This window comes from Pagrus major, chromosome 11, assembly GCF_040436345.1.
Source record: "Pagrus major chromosome 11, Pma_NU_1.0".
Taxonomy (NCBI): domain Eukaryota; kingdom Metazoa; phylum Chordata; class Actinopteri; order Spariformes; family Sparidae; genus Pagrus; species Pagrus major.
In genome coordinates, this window is record NC_133225.1 from 23,617,944 (window position 1) to 23,636,407 (window position 18,464).

The window sequence follows — 18,464 nt, forward strand, 5'->3', positions numbered from 1 at the left end:
TTCAGGTTTTGTTCTGCACATTACATACAGTATACTGGAATGTTTCATGACTGTGATGATTTACACCTTTTCTCTTTTTCTAGGTAACAACTTAACAGGTGAGTGACATTACACAAGTTACCTAATATATAACACTGAATTGTTATAATGAATCGAATGTGTCATTCTAATTATGCCTGGCTGTGCTATAGCTTCACCTCAGCCTCACACTCGCTTTACACTGTCTCATCTCTTCATGGCCACAGCAGCAACAAAGCCAGCAAAATGTCATAAATGAGTGTCCTCTTCAAGTGGAGATCATGTGTCCCACGTACAGTGAGTGACAGAAGTACATTTTCTCACTTTTAGTAAGTAGTTTGGTTGATGTGGGCCTCCATTTTAGTGACCTGTCTCACCCAACCCACAACTCGCGGTTAGCTGATGTTTAAATTTGATCCACATAATGTGTTTGTTTGACTGCAGTCCTTTGGTGGAGGAATGTTCCACAGTAAACTAGACACAGTTATTTGTGTTCAAAACTTATCAATTGCTTTCTTATTTGTGCTCCTTTCACAACATTTGCTTGGAACAAATCTGCATTTGTGATTTTCATTCACATTCAACTCATACATAATCATACTCATTCATATCATGAGTGGCAAAGAAAAGTTGAAACTTTACTCGCAGGTATTTTCTCTTTGATTTCTAAATCGGCTTCCTTTTAGCTGAGCTCAGGCAAACTAACAATAACTTCTACTGCATCTGCCGCATAACATCTACTGAATACCATGATTTTAGGGTCTGAAATTAGACCCTGAAATCATAGGAAAGTATTCCATTGAGTGTACGTCATGTTTATTATATTTATTAAGTTCTATACAGTAGCAATTTATTGAAATGTATTCATGCTTCTGAATGGTTTCCCATGCAAAGAGAAACCATTCTGTGTCGAGTGCTGTCAGAAATTAGATGAGTCAAACTCTGTGATGGTTCAGTATGCACCTTGTTTCCATCATATGAACAAGGAAGTAACTGATAATGTAGCCAGTGAAACCTTTTATTTCCTGATTGTGGTTCCCAAGTAGCTGTTGGTGCAGCATTATGACGACTCTGTACCACTGCTGAAATAATTCTGTGAATGTTGGCAACCTCCAGGCGACTTTGATGATGTTTTACTATCAGGAATTTAGCAATAAGTCCAAAACCAGGAAGTATTTGAACTCAGAGCAGCAGGTAATTCTCAACACGATTCGTTTTCTGCTATTCTAGCTGTGAAGTCCAACTGAACACATGCAGATGAATACTGCATTTCCTCCTCAGACTATAAATCTGCTCTTGCCCAGTGCTGCTATGTTTTTTATCTCTTGCTTAAACAAATGTGTTGAAGACATAAATGAGACTAAGGACTGACAAGGAGCAACAAGTGGAAACAGGATCTGTATGGTCACAAACGTTAGAGGGAAAATAAAACATGTAGCACCTTTTATTGATGTAGGATATTGTGATATTGGGTTTGGCCTGATTTTTGTTTTCTCGGAATGCAGATGTTAAAACCACCTCACCTCCACGCACCATGACAGATTCCACTTTACCTTCAGTAACCAGCCAGTCTGTCATCACCTCACCTCCACGCACCATGACAGATTCCACTTTACCTTCAGTAACCAGCAAGTCTGTCATCACCTCACCTACAAGCACCATGACAGCAGCTCCTGTCATGTCTTCAACCAGCTCAGCCCTCAAACCTCCACGCACCTCGCCTACCCCCACCTCAAACTCCTCAATTCAAGCATTCAATTCCACTACCGTGTCTGGTAACGTATTCAGCCTCAGTTTACAGTAAAATTGGAAACATGAAGTAGTACTTAGGCTTTATATCAGGTAAGACTGTTGGCAGTAAAGGTATTTCCACCTGAAGGTGACCTCAAGCATGCTCTCCATCCTACAGCCAGTCCTTCTCCTGCAAACACCTCACACTCACTCACCACCACTTCACCCAGCACGTCAAACCGCACTCAAAACGAGACCTCACCTGCAATCACCACGCCCACCACCACAGAGAATGCCTCCACCACAGGTTGGAATTTTCTCATCTACAAACCAACAACACTTCTTCTTGTATAGGACTGTGATAAAACTGTGTTACGTGAAACCTGCTTGAAGTTATTTTGACTTGACTTTTGACTATTTCTATGTTTTATGATCATAGAGTATATGAATATTTTTCCTTTTCTAATCCTCTTTGAATGCATTCTCTACCCACAGCAGGCCCACCAGTCACTCGACCTCCACTGTGTGAGTATCAGTCTTACGTCATCTTAACAAACACTTGCACAGATTATAGTGATATTTCTCTCAGTGTTTCTCAGTGATTTCATTCTGTTTCAGCTCAGGAGCATGTTTAACGTCTACATGAACCAACTGAGATTTTAAGAAGAAATCTCATCAGGTGGTTTATATTAACTAAGAGATTTCATTGTTCTGTTGATTTTGTTTGCAGGTTCTTACACTGTTACACCCATCGACTTTGGCCTACAGATTAACATTACAAGCTCTACTCCTGGTAACTACATCATAAAGATTAATGAAGGGGGGCAACATGAGACTGAAGAGACATTCAACATTGAGCACAATCAAACCTCATCACGTGACATCAAACACCTGAAGCCCTGTACTGAATATGAGCATAATGTGACATTTAATGATGGCACTGGACAAACACCCTGTAGCAGCAGCCCTGGACATAAAACAAGGACATCTAGCATGAGTAAGTAAAAATAATTCATACTGTTGAATTGCAACTTACTTTTACTTTAAGAAGTGGACCTGTGTGTGAAACTTACCATATGTGCATCACTTGTCTATTGCAGGTCAAAGTGACATTACGGACGTCAGCAACCCTGCATCATGCATCCCTGGATATGTTTGTTACCAGAGTGAATGGGACATCAGCTCCTCAATGTCAACATCAGATGATATTCCAGCTGAGTCGTGTACAAGTGACAATAAAACATTCTGCATCAAACCTGGTTTCAAGGATATTTGCTCAGATTTGACTACAACCTTCACTTCAGGAAACTGTTCTTCCTTCAGCCTCACCAAAAGCATCACTGTTGGTATGTACTGCAGAGTCCTCCTGTATTTTTGCATGTGGTGGAGACATTACTCCATCGTGTTTTAATGTCTGTGCTGTTTTCTTCCACAGGTTTCTTAATTCAAAGTGAGATACATTCAAGAGTTCAACCTGAACTTCCTGCAGAAATAAACACAACATTACCTTCAAAGTGTCATCTCACCACTGATTACACCTGTCAGGGTAAGTGGAAAGACAAGAAGTACAGAGACTTTGTCTGTCATCAACACTATGAATGGATTTACATGAAAATCCTTAAAGGCAGTATGCACTGTAAGATCACTCTGTAAAAAAACATATGATGATAAAAATCTGTTTAATTTAAAAACTTTTGGGGTAAGAGGAAGTCGAGGTATTGTGACTCTGAACAGATGATTTATTTATTTGCTGTCCACATCTGAATCTAATCTAACCCCAAAGTGTAACTGCTCACAGGCACTGTGTTGAAGCAGTTGTTGAAGAAATGTTGTAATTCTTGTTTCTCCTCAGAAAATGGACAAATCAAGGGATTGTCTAAGCTGGAGCCCTTCACAGACTACAGCTGTATCGGTCACGTTAAGGACATCACCAATGTCACCATAATAAACACAACTGATATCCCCTTCAGGATTGACTGTGGTATGTTGAGATTCACTTTACCTCAGTGCAATGATAAGAACAATCAGCTTGTATCCTCAGATAACTCTGGACAGTGTTACAGATTTATAATGTGTCCTAACAGATCTTAAAGTAACCAACACGGAGAAGAAAGCAACCAACACCTCCATCCATTTGAGTTGGACCACGACCAGTACCAACTGTCAAGCTGTTCTTCAAAATCTTTCAAATCTTTCTTATGACTGCAGCTGCTCACCTGGTCACAACCAATGTAAGTAAAATTATTTAGACTAACTTTATAATTCACTGAATTTCATTCACTTCACAGGAATGCATCTTTGAAAGATCATTTTAGTGACCATTTGACCTACATAGTGAAATATAGTGTGGACATTAGAATCCTCCATTGACCTTCAGTAAAGTGCTCCATGCTTCAGCGTGCTGAGTGACAGCAGGTGTAAAAAACCTGCTGCAGGTCAACAAGTTATGACACAACATGAAATATGGCACAGAAATAACACTGAAATGTCAGATTAATATCTTTGTTTCTCTACGAACGAACGAGGTCAGAAAAAATATTTACAGCTAAAAGTTGCTGCACAGTTAATGATGAGCTGGTTGTTCATCAGAAACAAGTCTGATTCTATATATTTAGCCTGTTTTCACTGATTGATTGATTGATTGATTGATTGATTGATTGATTGATTGATTGATGAAACTGTGTTACAGTTGCAGTTAATAAATATCCACAAGGAGGAACATGTGAGATTGATGGACTGAAACCATACACCGACTACACCTGTAAAGTCCAACCCAAATATAACAACAACCCTGTGGGTGAATCAGCTGAAGTTAGACAGAAAACTGAGACTGGAAGTAAGTGTCAAAATAATATATTTTGGAGGAGATTACAGCAACACATGTATAATACAAACAGACTATCCTGACTGTTTATTCATTCATCCTTTGTATTTCACATGTTGTTGAATATAAAGTTAGAACTGTGTGGCAGTAAAAGTTAATTTCTTTATGAAACCATTTCTTCAGAACATACAGTGAAACTGACATCATGTGTCATCACGTTATGGCTCGAGTAGAAGAAATAAATTTACTAAATGAATATTTTAATTTGAAATATCAACACAACATTTACTTTGGGCTAATTAATTATCATTAAATTCTGACATCAGACAGTTTATCATTCCCTGATATTAATACCAGTTTAGATTATGTGGGCCGACAGTATAAGAACATCACGCTATGATGATGAGCTTCATGATGTAGCTCCAATAATTAGTGAAGAAGGGGCCTTGCACACAGTATGTACCGGGAATGTACAGTAATTATTGACTTCACATGTCAATAATGGTGGATATTATTACTTAAATATCAACATTAAACATCTTTCAGCTTCGTCAGTTCTGATCTGTTTCTTTATCTCAGGTGCTGCAGTGAACAGAGTCTTGTGTTTCAGAGTATTATCATATTTTTCAGTCTGAGATTAATCAGAGTATTGTACTAAAAATTCAAAGTAAACTTTAATTAAATCAGATCAGTAATGACCGTTTCTCTACACTTTAATAAACTTATAGAACTTTAAAATTGAATTAAAAATATATACTTTCCATTTTTATCTTTAAAAAAAAGGTTTAAAACTTTATTTTTAAATGTACTCATCATCTAAAAACAAGACAAGAATATAGAATACCAACTTTAAAGAATATTACATCGTCTGATATTTTTATACCTTTGATTTTAAAAATCAAATCAAAAAATAGTTTTCAGTGTAAATTAAATTATCTTTGTTTGCTTTACACATTTTGTATTTGTATCATTGTTGACAACCAGCACAACCAACAGAGCAACATACTAAACACTGTTAAAACTTCTGTTTATAGGAAACTATAATATTAACACACTTTAATTGTGAGTAAGCACACAGCGCTGTATCTGACGCTTAATGTTTTTATTTCTCTCCTACAGTACCAGATACTGTTTCTTTACCAACACTGATAACTCTAGAGAATAATGAGATTAAAGCAACCTGTGGTCCTCCAAGAAGTTTTAATGGACCCAACGGGAGATACATTGCACGTCTTTATCCTCATGGTGACCCTCAGAAGCTGCTTAAAGAAGAAACAAAACAAAAATGTGATTTTGAATTCAAAGATCTGAGTTATTCTACCACCTACACAGTGAAGGTTTGTATGATCCAAATTTTTGGAGACACAAAATGATCCCATCTTTATTCCTCATCTGTCTTCAAATGCTTGAATCCCTGATAAACAGATTTTTATCTCTTTCCAGGTGACTGCTTCCAATGGAAAACATGAGAGCTTCCCCGCCATAGAGCATATTGACACGAAGTGTACGTGCAGTTTAAATTAATGCCACAAAATGTCGCACATCGTTCTGTTAAATCATTTCACACATTTGGTTCTGACCTGTAGTACACACTAACTTTTCTTTACATTGTATCTTAAACATGTATGCCACCACTTTAATATTATTTTCTCATCACTTTACAGACAATGACAAAGCACTGATTGGGTTTCTGGTCTTCCTCATCATCGTCATCATCATCATCACACTGGCTGTGGTGGCCTACAAGATCTACGTTCAGAAGCGCAGAAAGTCCAGAAAGTAAAAATAATTTTACTAAATCTCTTCTCCTGCTCCAGTTTGACTGTCATATTGTTTTCGGGATTATTTAACAGAAATTTGTTTTAATTTACTGTTTATCATCATCACTTTGCATTACTAACAGATGTAGTGTCACCACTGTAATTATCTGCAGGATAATGACATGGGAACTAGTTTTTTCGCTCTATGGGACAATTTTCAAGGACATTATATATAAAGTATACATACATACAGGCAATCAGAGAGAACAGTGCAATTTAATCATGAAGCAATATGTTTGGACACAGACACAGTTTACGACGTGTATCCCATCATAAAACATTACATATTATTTAAAATACAGGCTGACTTTAATATTTTTCATCCAATCTTCACTATTTTCTCCACAGTGATGTGAATGAGGATGTGATGCTTGAATCAACAGCAAGTGAGTAAACTTTAGTTTTCTTTATTTTCATGTTTGATTTTTGTTTTTGTTTTTGTTTTCTACGATTGTCTTAACAGTCACATTCAGCGGCTACAAAATACAGATGATGTTTTAGCTGTTAGGTTGTTAGATTACATGCTGTAGATAAGGAATACAGTATTACAGTATTTTTTGAACTATTATAACTTGCAGTACTAAAACGTATTAATGGGATTTTACATAAGACCTGTTGTATGAGTAACACATATTATGTTCCCTTTTTGTTGGTTGTAGTTTATGTTAATGCACCACCTCCTGGATGGCGTCGTAAAGAAGCTCGCTAATGAAGAAAGTCCTGGTGGATCTGCTCAACTAACCATCATTAACTGTTGGTGCTTTTAAGTTGTTCAGTATGTAGTAGGTGTTTTAGTCATTTTAGAAACTTTACTCCAAAACTTTTAATTACCTTGTTTGTTTTGTAGCTAAGACCTCCAGTATTAGTATTATTATTATTAAAGTTGGATAATTAAACTTAATGGCCTGCTTCCATATGTGTAAAATGTCCTTGGGTACCTTGAAAGAGGCTATGAAAAAATTAAAGTTATTATTATTGTTTTCCCAACTTTTAGAGTTCTTTAATTATTTTGGTGCTAAAAAAAGTAGTGACATCAGATAACAATAGAAACAGGGATAAAATGTAAAAGGACAGGAGAAACAATGACACGGACAGACAGACAGGTTTGAGCGCTGTGTATACCACAGTTGACGTACATGTTCATGGAAGTGGAGGCTCTGAGGTCACCAGCTATGTGGGGGTTGTTACCTGGCTGGTGTGCCATAGATTTTAATAGAACCTAGATAGGTTTTGCCTAGTGGCCACTCCTGGTATTGCAGCCAAAAAAAAGCTTTTTGTGCCCGGCGGGCAGTGTCAGGGAAACATTACATTTAAAAGTGACTCATTACGTTATGATCAAAGCACAAAATCAAAAGTGCCCTGGCTGTTTTTTTCTTACAAAACACATTCCTACACACAAACGATTAAAGTGCATAAAGGCCTTTTAAAACAACAAAAAAGTTTTAGGGCCATATTAAAGAATACAAATTTTGAGATTTCGACACGATGAAATAGTAATGTTGTGAGCATAAAGGAAAGGAAAAGGAAAGACAGCAATTTTTTACAGTAACAGATTACTTTTATTAAAAAACTAAATAAAAAACAGATTACTTGAATTGAAGAACTAACACGTTACATTACTCGTTACAAAAACAGCCATCGACTACTAATCCCTGAGCATCGTAACCTTAGCTTAGCTTCCTTGGCTAGTTGGCCACCATTGTTTTATGCATGCGAGGCTGAACAAAGTTAAGTTACGGACATGTGGTGCGGAGACGAGGATGCTTTTGAACCTGGCACAGGGATGTATGTCGGTTTCCTCTGCAGGGTGAGACATTTGGAGATTCATGTAAGTGCAACAGTAGGAAACAGCGACAGCTACAGTGTGAGCTAATACGCAACTGCTGCCTTACGACAAAACACTGAGGGGACACAATGCCTTAAATTTGGAAACAACGATGTCATCGTCCATCATGATGGTTCATTGTAGACATCGTCATATGCCAATTTGGCAGACAAGTTACTCCTAACTGCTGGCGAGCATTTCCCATTGGACGCACATTGGATAGTGTGTTCACTACCTAGATCTATTAAAATCTATGGGATGTGTCCGTGTGTGTATGTATATTTTTTGGTGTTAGGTATGAAAGTGTTATGAATGAATGTGGTCCAACATTTGTAAAAAAAAAAATCGATGTGGATGTTATTTTTTTGAAATGCTATTTGTATTTCATATAAATGTATTCAGTTAACAGAAGGCACCATTGGGATGTTGACAGGTTATTTCTGTCTTTTCAGCTTAGTAAGATTGTTTTTTTAGTGACTGTTAAGATGAGCAGTATGGGTTGTTCATATTTCAGAGGTGGTTCAGCTGAGAAAAGTTGAAAAGCATTTAAGCGTGTCTGTAGATTTGATGTATCATATTGTAACATGTAGTGCAATTTTTTTATTGATGTTTTTAATCCCCAAAAGAGCCTGAAATAAATAAATTTTAAAAATCAACCAGACTACAGGTGTTGTTGATCATATGACTGGCATCTTTTAGCTGCAATCAATCCCTTCAACTACCCACAAATTCAAAATATATCTTTGGCTGACAAACAATGGGCTATACAAATAATTGTCTAGATTTGAATCAACTTCTGGGACTGGCTTGGGAATTGCAGCAATGGCAATGAATGTTAATGGAGCTCACATTACAGTTAATAATTTGCATTTTGTGTGATTTGCGCCCCTCTCCCTGCCACAATTTCTGAGTGCATCACAGCTGTCATAAATACAAATTCCAGGTTTCTGTAATGACTTCTCAGAAGTAATGGCACATTACGTGCTAAATACAAAAAAAAAAAAACTATGTCTTATGTCCTGTACTAATGTCTTAAAAAACATCATTCTTGAGGTAAACATGTATGCTCAGGCATTTTTGCTATGCGGCACTCAAAGTTTGCACGAACGCTGCACAAAACAAAACTTGACAGTAATACCAACTAAAGATACCTGAACCAGGGACAATAACACATAGCTATAACATGCTATTGGCTGAACTTGCTGACTTGCCTTATGATCAAAATCTGGCAAGTCAATAACTTTGCTTACACAGCCAAACATTAAGCAAGTGCAACAACACAAGACATAGCAACAGCAGTTTGGTGTCCGTTGTGCAGCTGTTTATTTTGTGAAGCTTATATATGTGCGCTGGCGTGTCTGTGTTGCTGGTGGCAGTAAGCAGATTGCCAGCTGTACTTTCCCCTTAACAAACAGACTCCTTCAGCTCATAGCTGGGTCTCTGAGCTAGAGAGAGCGGACAGGCAATGTCTGCAGGGAGGGCAGCCTCTCCACACAAACCCAGCTTAAACGACTTGGTTTCAGCAAGCCAGCGTTTGCCAATGGGCTGCTCGTTGACGGGCAGCCTGCCATTTGGACATTCAGCCGGTCTGCTCTCTCTTGCCCAGAGACACTCCTGCAGTGGAAAGTGGCTCCAAACGAGGAGTATAAGAAGAGCAGCTAGCCAGTCAGGAGGGACTGCAACAGCCAAAGAGAGCAGTGTGTTTACTGGGGATACCACAGGTTACAATCTGCGCAATCTGCACCGCCGCTACACACCGGAAGAGAAACTAAAAAATGTTGATGCATCCAAGCAGACCAATAACAGTTGTTGTGGTTCCACGTCCTGCAACAAAATTCAGCAAATGTATTCCTTCTTGCCTCCAGTATCCCATAATCTGCAAGCCCAGCAAACAAACAACTTAAGGAGATGGGGACTTGTTTTAAAGCGTAAAAAAACAACCAAAAAAATACTAGTTGGCTCCATACAGCTCTTCAATCGTCATCCAAGTCTCAAGAAGCACAGTTCCCAAACTGATTTGAATTTTTTTTATTTAAACACTCCTCACTATAGCTGCTAAGCTAAAAGCATCAACGAGCACCCTGTCTGGATGGGGGAAAGCTCAGCCAAAGGTGTAAATATCAAAAAATCAATTTAGGATCTCAGGGCTTCTGGAGAATTGGATTATACCGATGAGCTTTATGGGGCCATTTATTTATTTATTTATTTATTGTTGTTGTTGTTGTTTTACATTTTAAAACAAGTCCCTATCTACTTCAGTTGTTTAGGAGAATGCTGCAGCGCTTTTTTGCTGTGAAGCTCCAGAAATGTTTGGTGGACTATGAAACTTCCATCGGCATGGGGGTGAGCAGGTCATGACTAAATTTCATTATTGTGTGATGAATCGAAAGATTAAAAAAAATAAAAAACTATGAAGAAAATAGATTCTAGGTGTAGATAAAACACTATATCATGCCCCCAGAAATGGGGCTTCCTGTCATAATATATAGTGGAGGCGAAGCCAGACTGTGGGTGCAACATTACGCCCAATCAGATGACTTGAAACCACGGGTAAGGTATAGTTCATGCAAAAAGCTCCGTCAAAAGGTGAAATAAGTCATTTCTTTCTAAGCCTTAAATAGAGAGGAAATACAACTTCCCTTTGGGTCATTGAATGTCTCCCTATTGGACTGTCTTGCATTTTTGTAGCTGTGCACACCCCAACTCCTGGAAATGGCAGGTCTCTGTTGTGTCAAGATCCTGCTGCTCTGGGCTGGAGTCACTTTGGCCAACTGTAAGTAGCCATCTTCAACATCATCATAATCATTTTTTGTTTTTGTTTTTTAATAATGGGACAGTGTGGGGATAAAAGATGTTTTGTGAAATTTGCTAATTTTTCTTTTTGAATATTGAAAGTGTTAAAACACTATTTTAGATCAGTATAGTTTCCAGTTCAACGTTGCTTTATTAACAGCCAATAGTCTCAAAACAGTTTCAAAAACAAAATCTTTTAGTGCAACATTTTTAGGCAAGGAAGACAAAAATGCAACTGCACCCTTGAGTATCTTTGTTAAGACTCATGAGGTTATCATTTAATAATATTAATAATGTGGGCATCAGCCTTACTGTTTGTCTGCACATTCAAAGAAACATTTCCACAATCTACCAACCAGAAGATAAGTCAACCCAAAAGAAGCATGTCCGTGAAAACATCACGACCTAAACTATAACAGAATAATAGACACATATAATATGTAGTTCAGATACACAATGTGTCAGACTCGGCATAATCATATAACAGTCAATACTTCCTGCACATATCAGATAATCTGAGGTTCAGCATCGCGGAAGTTAAACAGAAAACCACGTAGGCAGCAGAGAGTGAGGACTGTAATTTTCCACTTGATGACTGAACCAAACATTAAGAGGTGGCAAAAGTACACACACTCATTACTCAAGTACAGATGGCAGTGTAAAAAAGATTCTGGTAAAAGTAGAAGTACTCAACTTCTCTACTCAAGTAAAAGTGATAAAGTACAAGCTCTGTGTACTCAAGTGTAAAAGTAAAAAAGTATCCCTCTGAAGGAGATTTCTACCAGCCATTTCTGTGCAAAGCTAACTGAACAGCACGTCATGTTAATATAAATCAAAGACTATTAAACTTCAAGGTAGAATCAGTAGGATTTGTTAGAGCTGTTCCTAAACTCACCACAAAGATATTTGATTGTTGATTCTCATTCACAGGATGTCAAATATCGACATTTTTGTTTGGTAAAGCACCTCGAGCAGCAACAAAGTGAGAAAATAATAAAAATACAGGCAGAGGGCTGCAGGGTTTCTGCAGATACATGTTAGTGTCAAACATGCCTTTCTCCCCATTTGAGTCTCCCTCTGTCTGTTTCTGTCTTATTACGTCTTTTGTGTTGTTTCGTCACACTGACAGCTTGGAATCAGTCTTGTGATGTTGCGAAGGCGGCATCCAAATTACACCAAATAAAAATAATTGATAATTCCACTCAAATGCATTCAAACTAAAGTAATGAGCCTGTTTTGAAAATGTAAGAAGTAGAAAGTATAGGTATTTGTCTTAAAATGTTGGCAGTAAAAGTAAAAAATGATCAGAAAAATAAATATTCAAGTAAAGTACAGATACCTTAAAAAAGACTCAAGTACAGAAATAAAGTATTTGTACTTTGTTACTTCCAACCCCAACAAAATGTTAGAGAGTTAATCTAATCTGTATGAAGAGGATCTGTAGAATATGTGAGATTCATCTTCCACTTTTACTCGACTTAACTGTGTGAAACGTTTTCTTAACCTTCACTGAGAGCTTCTGTGACATACAAGTGTCCACACCACAAAAGCAACACACTGGCCACAGCCTCCGTCACTGCTATGCACCACTTGAAGTACTTCGGCAGCATTCACAGCCCAGTATAAAACCAGTGAAGTGAATTAGCTGTGTGTGAGAGCTGTATTGATATTTCAGCGTACTTGTTGCTCTATACTTTCTATAAGCATAGTGTAGAGAAGACAGAGAAACGCAAAATAAACTAGAATGGAAATGAACGACTTAAAGGTGGTTGTCTTACAGTGAGAAAGCTATAAAAATGTGTCAACAAGTTTTTCAAGTCAGAGTCTTTATTAACTTTTGTTTAAAAATCAAATTAACTCTATGAAGAAGCTAAGCTAGGTAGCTGTTGGTGCAGCATTATGACGACTCTGTACCACTGTACTGTACACTGAAACAATCCTGTGAACGTTGACAACCTTCAGGCGACTTTGATGATGTTTTACTATCAGAAATTTAGCAATAAGTCCAAAACCAGGAAGTATTTGAACTCAGAGCAGCAGGTAATTCTCAACACGACTCCTTTTCTGCTATTCTGGCTGTGAAGTCCAACTGAACACGTGCAGATGAATACTGCATTTCCTCATCAGCCTATAATATGCTCTTGCCCAGTGCTGCTGTGTTTTTTATCTCTTGCTTAAACAAATGTGTTGAAGACATAAATGAGACTAAGGACTGACAAGGAGCTTTGCAACAGGAGGAAACAGAATGTATGTGGTCACCAACATTAGCAGGAAAATGCAGCATGTTTGAAGTTATTTTGGAAGGCTATTTCAAAGTGTTAAAATCAAATACAAATATTTTTCCTTTTCTAATCCTATTTGATTCTCTAGCCACAGCAGGCCCACCAGTCACTCTACCTCCACTGTGTGAGTATCAGTCTTACGTCATCTTAACAAACACTTGCACAGATTATAGTGACATTTCTCAGTGTTTCTCAGTGATTTCATTCTGTTTCAGCTCAGGAGCATGTTTAACATCTACATGAACAAGCTGAGATTTTAAGAAGAAATCTCATTGATTTCATTGTTCTGTTGATTTTGTTTGCAGGTTCTTACACTGTTACACCCATCGACTTTGGCCTCCAGATTACCATTACAAGCTCTCCCCCTGGTAACTACATCATAAAGATTAATGAAGGGGGGAAACATGAGACTGGAAAGACATTCAACGTTGAGCTCTTCAATCAAATCTCATCACGTGACATCAAACACCTGAAGCCCTGTACTGAATATGAGCATAATGTGACATTTAATAATGGCACTGGACAAACACCCTGTAGCAGCATCACTGAACAAAAAACAAGGACATCTAGGATGAGTAAGTAAAAATAATTCATACTGTTGAACTGCAACTTACTTTTACTTTAAGAAGTGGACCTGTGTGTGAAACTTACCATATGTGCATCACTTGTCTATTGCAGGTCAAAGTGACATTACAGACGTCAGCAACCCTGCATCATGCATCCCTGGATATGTTTGTTACCAGAGTGAATGGGACATCAGCTCCTCAATGTCAACATCAGATGATATTCCAGCTGAGTCGTGTACAAGTGACAGTAAAACATTCTGCATCAAACCTGGTTTCAATGATATTTGCTCAGATTTGACTACAACCTTCACTTCAGGACTGTTCTGTTCTTCCTTCAGCCTCACCAAAAGCATCACTGTTGGTATGTACCGCAGAGTCCTCCTGTATTTTTGCATGTGGTGGATACATTACTTCATCATGTTTTAATGTATGTGCTGTTTTAAATCTTCCACAGATTTCTTAAATCAAAGTGAGATACATTCAAGAGTTCAGCCTGAACTTCCTGCAAAAATAGAAATAACATTACCTTCAAAGTGTCATCTCACCACTGATTACACCTGTAAGGGTAAGTGGAAAGACAAGACGTACAGAGACTTTGTCTGTCACCAACACTATGCATTGATTTACATGAAAATCCTTAAAGGCAGTATGCAGCGTAAGATCACTCTGTAAAAAAAGACAAGAACAACAGATATGACGCTGACTCTGCTCTAACCTGGTTCACATCATACCTGACAAATCGCACCTTTCAGGTCATGTGGAATAGCTCCTTGTCCAAACCCTGCTTTCTGGAAACTGGTGTCCCTCAAGGCTCAGTACTAGGACCACTTCTGTTCTCACAATACACTAGATCACTAGGCTCTGCAATCACATTACATGGATTCTCTTACCACTGCTAAACAGATGACACTCAACTGTTCCTCTCTTTTCCCCTATCCTCCGACACCCATGTTGCAACACGCATCTCAGAATGTCTGGCAGACATCTCCGCTTGGACAGCTGCGCACCACCTCAAGCTCAACCTTCATAAAGCTGAACTCCTCTTCATCCCGGGGAAAGACTGCCCTCACATGGACCTGTCAGTCACTGTCAAGGACGTCACAGTATCGCCTTCATCGACTGCGAGGAACCTGGGCATAATCTTCGACAACAGACTATCCTGCACCCCCAACATCACTGCTGTGGCCCGATCCTGCAGATTTGCCCTCTACAACATCCGCAGGATCCGGTCTTTCCTCCCACTTGGACTAGGCTTGTACGGTATACCGGTACTAAATTGGTACCGCGGTACCGACGCATTTAAAAAGGTACTATACTGCGCTTGGATGAGACCGGTACTTTTTTCATTTCATTTTATATAGCGCCGCGCTGCCGCGTAACGGCGCAGCGTGACGTCACCGCATTGTAATTTGAGCCGAGGCGAGGAAGTCAGAGCAAGCGAGGGAGCGAGCGAGTTACTGGAGCAACAGACGGAGCAGGAGGAAAGCTTGGACACAGGGAGAGATAACGGAGAGAAAGAGAGAGAGAGAGGAGCAGGGAGAGAATGGCAGCTGCTGCAACCGTCACCACTCCGCAACTTACGGACAAATCAGGTGCGCGAAGTGCATGGCGAAGTCATAAACACCGAAGCACCACGGTGTTATAAAACATGTCTGGCAAAGGGTGGAAACACATCCAACCTGGCCAAACATTTGAAGGACAAGCACCCAGACCTGCACAAGGAGTTCAAAGAACGACAGGTAATACCCATGAAAAAAAAAGCCACATTCAGTGTTAAAAGCAACGCCAGCCCCCTTCACTCTCCACAAAAGTAGCTCTGGAAAAGAATTAAAGCTAGTTTTCAATTACCACTTTCTCTGGTTTAAATAGCCTATTTATATTATTATATATTATATCATTATATTTAGTAGTAATAAAAAGTAAAGTAATAAACTTTTACATACACATTTAGCCATTTAATATGTTATAAAGAGTACAGCATAGTAATGTAACGTATCATTTAAAGACATTGGTCCTACATAAGACAGGCTATATTTAATGAAAATATTTTTTAGGTTATGTATCTTAACGTAATTAAGGCCTCAGCTTGTATGACATATGCATCACCTTCATTTTATCTTTTCACTACAGAGTCTTTATGGTATTTCATTTTATTTACTGATGTATAGTTCTAAGATTTTAAAGATTTTCTATGAAAATAAAGCCATTAATGACATTTTTTGTGTTCTCTTTTTATTTGGAAAAGTATCGAAAAGTATCGAAATACATGTTGGTACCGGTATCGATACCAAAATGTTGGTATCGTGACAACACTAACTTGGACTAGTGCAACTCGCTCTTGGCTGGACTCCCAGCCTCTGCGACTAAACCGTTGCAGTATATCCAGAATGCTGCAGCGCGCCTCGTTTTCAATCTACCCAAATTCTCCCATGTGACCCCCCTCCTCCGTGACCTCCACTGGCTTCCTGTTGCAGTCCAGATCCAATTCAAGACCATGGTGCTGGCCATCAAGGCCGTCAACGGAACTGCACCCATCTACCTCCAAACACTGGTCAGACCACACGCCCCAGCACAAGCACTTCACTCCACTACATCAGCTGGCCGGCTGGTACCACCGTTGCTGAGGGCAAACAAAGGTCGCTCAGCGAAGTAATGACTCTTCTCTGTTCCAGCGCATCAGTGGTGGAACGAAATCCCGACCAATGTCAGGACAGCAGAGTCACTCGCCATCTTCCGCTAAAGACTCAAGACTCACTTCAGACTTCACCTTGACCCAGCATAGCATGACTCCCTCCCACTTGTGTGTTCTTACCCTTAGCACTTAAATCATAGCACTTATGTACTTAATGTATCCTTGATATATAGCATCTACTATGCTCAGACGAGGGCTTGAAAATTGTTTCTATTTTTTCATTCTTTATCGACAGTGTTATGTTGTGGTTTCTTTCTTGTGATAAATGTACTTATTGTAGAATCTAATGAATCTAATCTAATCTAATCTGAATCTAATCTAACCCCAAAGTGTAACTGCTCACAGGCACTGTGTTGAAGCAGTTGTTGAAGAAATGTTGTAATTCTTGTTTCTCCTCAGAAAATGGACAAATCAAGGGATTGTCTAAGCTGGAGCCCTTCACAGACTACAGCTGTATCGGTCACGTTAAGGGCATCAACAATGACATCATAATAAACACAACTGATATCCCTGTCAGGATTGACTGTGGTATGTTGAGATTCACTTTACCTAAGTGCAATGATAAGAACAATCAGCTTGTATCCTAAGATAACTCTGGACAAAACACCAGATACTCAGTGTTACAGATTCATAATGTGTCCGAACAGATCTTAAAGTAATCTACACAGAGGAGAGAGCAACCGACACCTCCATCCATTTGAGTTGGAACACGACCAGTACCAACTGTCAAGCTGTTCTTCAGAATCTTTCAAATCTTTATTATGACTGCAGCTGCTCACGTGCTGACAACAAACAGAAACGGGTGACTGGATGTAAGTAAAATTATTTAGACTAACTTTATAATTATTTCATTCACTTCACAGGAATGCATCTTTGAAAGTCCTTGGAGGTCATTTTAGTGACCATTTGACCTACATAGTGAAATATACTGTGGACATCAGAATCCTCCATTGACCTTCAGTAAAGTGCTCCATGCTTCAGCGTGCTGAGTGACAGCAGGTGTAAAAAACCTGCTGCAGGTCAACAAGTTATGACACAACATGAAATATGGCACAGAAATAACACTGAAATGTCAGATTAATATCTTTGTTTCTATACGAACGAACGAGGTCAGAAAAAATATTTACAGCTAAAAGTTGCTGCACAGTTAAAGATGAGCTGGTTGTTCATCAGAAACAAGTCTGATTCTATATATTTAGCCTGTTTTCACTGATTGATTGGTTGATTGATTGATTGATTGATTGATTGATTGATTGATGGATTGAATTAATGAAACTGTGTTACAGTTGTAGTTAACAAAGATCCACAAGGAGGAACATGTGAGATTGATGGACTGGAACCATACACCGTCTACACCTGTAAAGTCCAACCCAAATACAACGACAACCCCGTGGGTAAATCACCTGAAGTTACACAGGAAACTGAGATTGGAGGTAAGTGTCAAAATAAAACATTTTGGAAGAGATTACAGCAACACATGTATAATACAAACAGTCTATCCTGACTGTTTATTCATTCATCCTTTGTATTTCACATGTTGTTGAAGTTTTTATTTTTGTTACTGTTTGTTTATCCAAGGTGCTGCAGTGCAGAGAGTCTGGTGTCTTGAGAGTGTCGTTTAGAGGATTACATTATTGTTCAGGGTTAAATTGTAATCAGTTACTACAATGAACATTGTATGTGGAAAATAATGACTTTTTCTCTTAGTGATCCACTTTAGAATATTAACTTTGAAAGGGAATTCGAAAATATTCTTTCAGTTCATTTTTTAATATTAAACATTTGTTTTTATTCACTCATCATTTAAAGTTGCTATTTGTAAGAAAAGTTGATTTTTGAGTCTCATTCCCAAAGCATCAGTTTTTGACGAGTTGGGAGTGCGAGTCAAAAATCCACTTTTCTTACAAATAGCA

General features: G+C 38.5%; 2 protein-coding genes across 2 annotated transcripts; both read left to right on the forward strand.

Annotated features, from left to right (window-relative positions):
* Positions 1-965: 965 nt before the first annotated feature.
* LOC141004282 (uncharacterized) lies at positions 966-8,874 on the forward strand. The gene is made up of 14 exons (XM_073475709.1): positions 966-1,793; positions 1,928-2,056; positions 2,245-2,274; positions 2,480-2,746; positions 2,850-3,095; positions 3,185-3,295; positions 3,602-3,730; positions 3,834-3,980; positions 4,439-4,585; positions 5,693-5,910; positions 6,017-6,077; positions 6,238-6,352; positions 6,742-6,779; positions 7,053-8,874. Exons 1-14 carry the CDS (start codon positions 1,553-1,555, stop codon positions 7,100-7,102), a joined length of 1,929 nt encoding a protein of 642 aa, XP_073331810.1. The 5' UTR covers positions 966-1,552; the 3' UTR covers positions 7,103-8,874.
* On the forward strand, positions 8,135-18,173 carry LOC141004817 (uncharacterized). Its single transcript, XM_073476483.1, has 9 exons — positions 8,135-8,200; positions 10,907-10,991; positions 13,599-13,868; positions 13,972-14,220; positions 14,314-14,424; positions 16,951-17,079; positions 17,199-17,363; positions 17,838-17,984; positions 18,130-18,173. The coding sequence occupies exons 1-9, from the start codon at positions 8,135-8,137 to the stop codon at positions 18,171-18,173; spliced, it is 1,266 nt and encodes a 421-aa protein (XP_073332584.1).
* The last annotated feature ends 291 nt before the right edge of the window (positions 18,174-18,464 follow it).

What these genes read in the sequence shown, in the direction of transcription:
- LOC141004282 (XM_073475709.1), top strand. Translation starts at nt 1,553, where the DNA reads ATGACAGATTCCACTTTACCTTCAGTAACCAGCCAGTCTGTCATCACC. An exon ending in CACCAAAAGCATCACTGTTG is followed by an intron (nt 3,096 to 3,184) that starts GTATGTACTGCA and finishes TTTCTTCCACAG; the next exon opens with GTTTCTTAATTCAAAGTGAG. An exon ending in CTACCACCTACACAGTGAAG is followed by an intron (nt 5,911 to 6,016) that starts GTTTGTATGATC and finishes ATCTCTTTCCAG; the next exon opens with GTGACTGCTTCCAATGGAAA.
- LOC141004817 (XM_073476483.1), top strand. Translation starts at nt 8,135, where the DNA reads ATGTGGTGCGGAGACGAGGATGCTTTTGAACCTGGCACAGGGATGTAT. An exon ending in ATGTCGGTTTCCTCTGCAGG is followed by an intron (nt 8,201 to 10,906) that starts GTGAGACATTTG and finishes GCATTTTTGTAG; the next exon opens with CTGTGCACACCCCAACTCCT. An exon ending in CACTGATTACACCTGTAAGG is followed by an intron (nt 14,425 to 16,950) that starts GTAAGTGGAAAG and finishes GTTTCTCCTCAG; the next exon opens with AAAATGGACAAATCAAGGGA.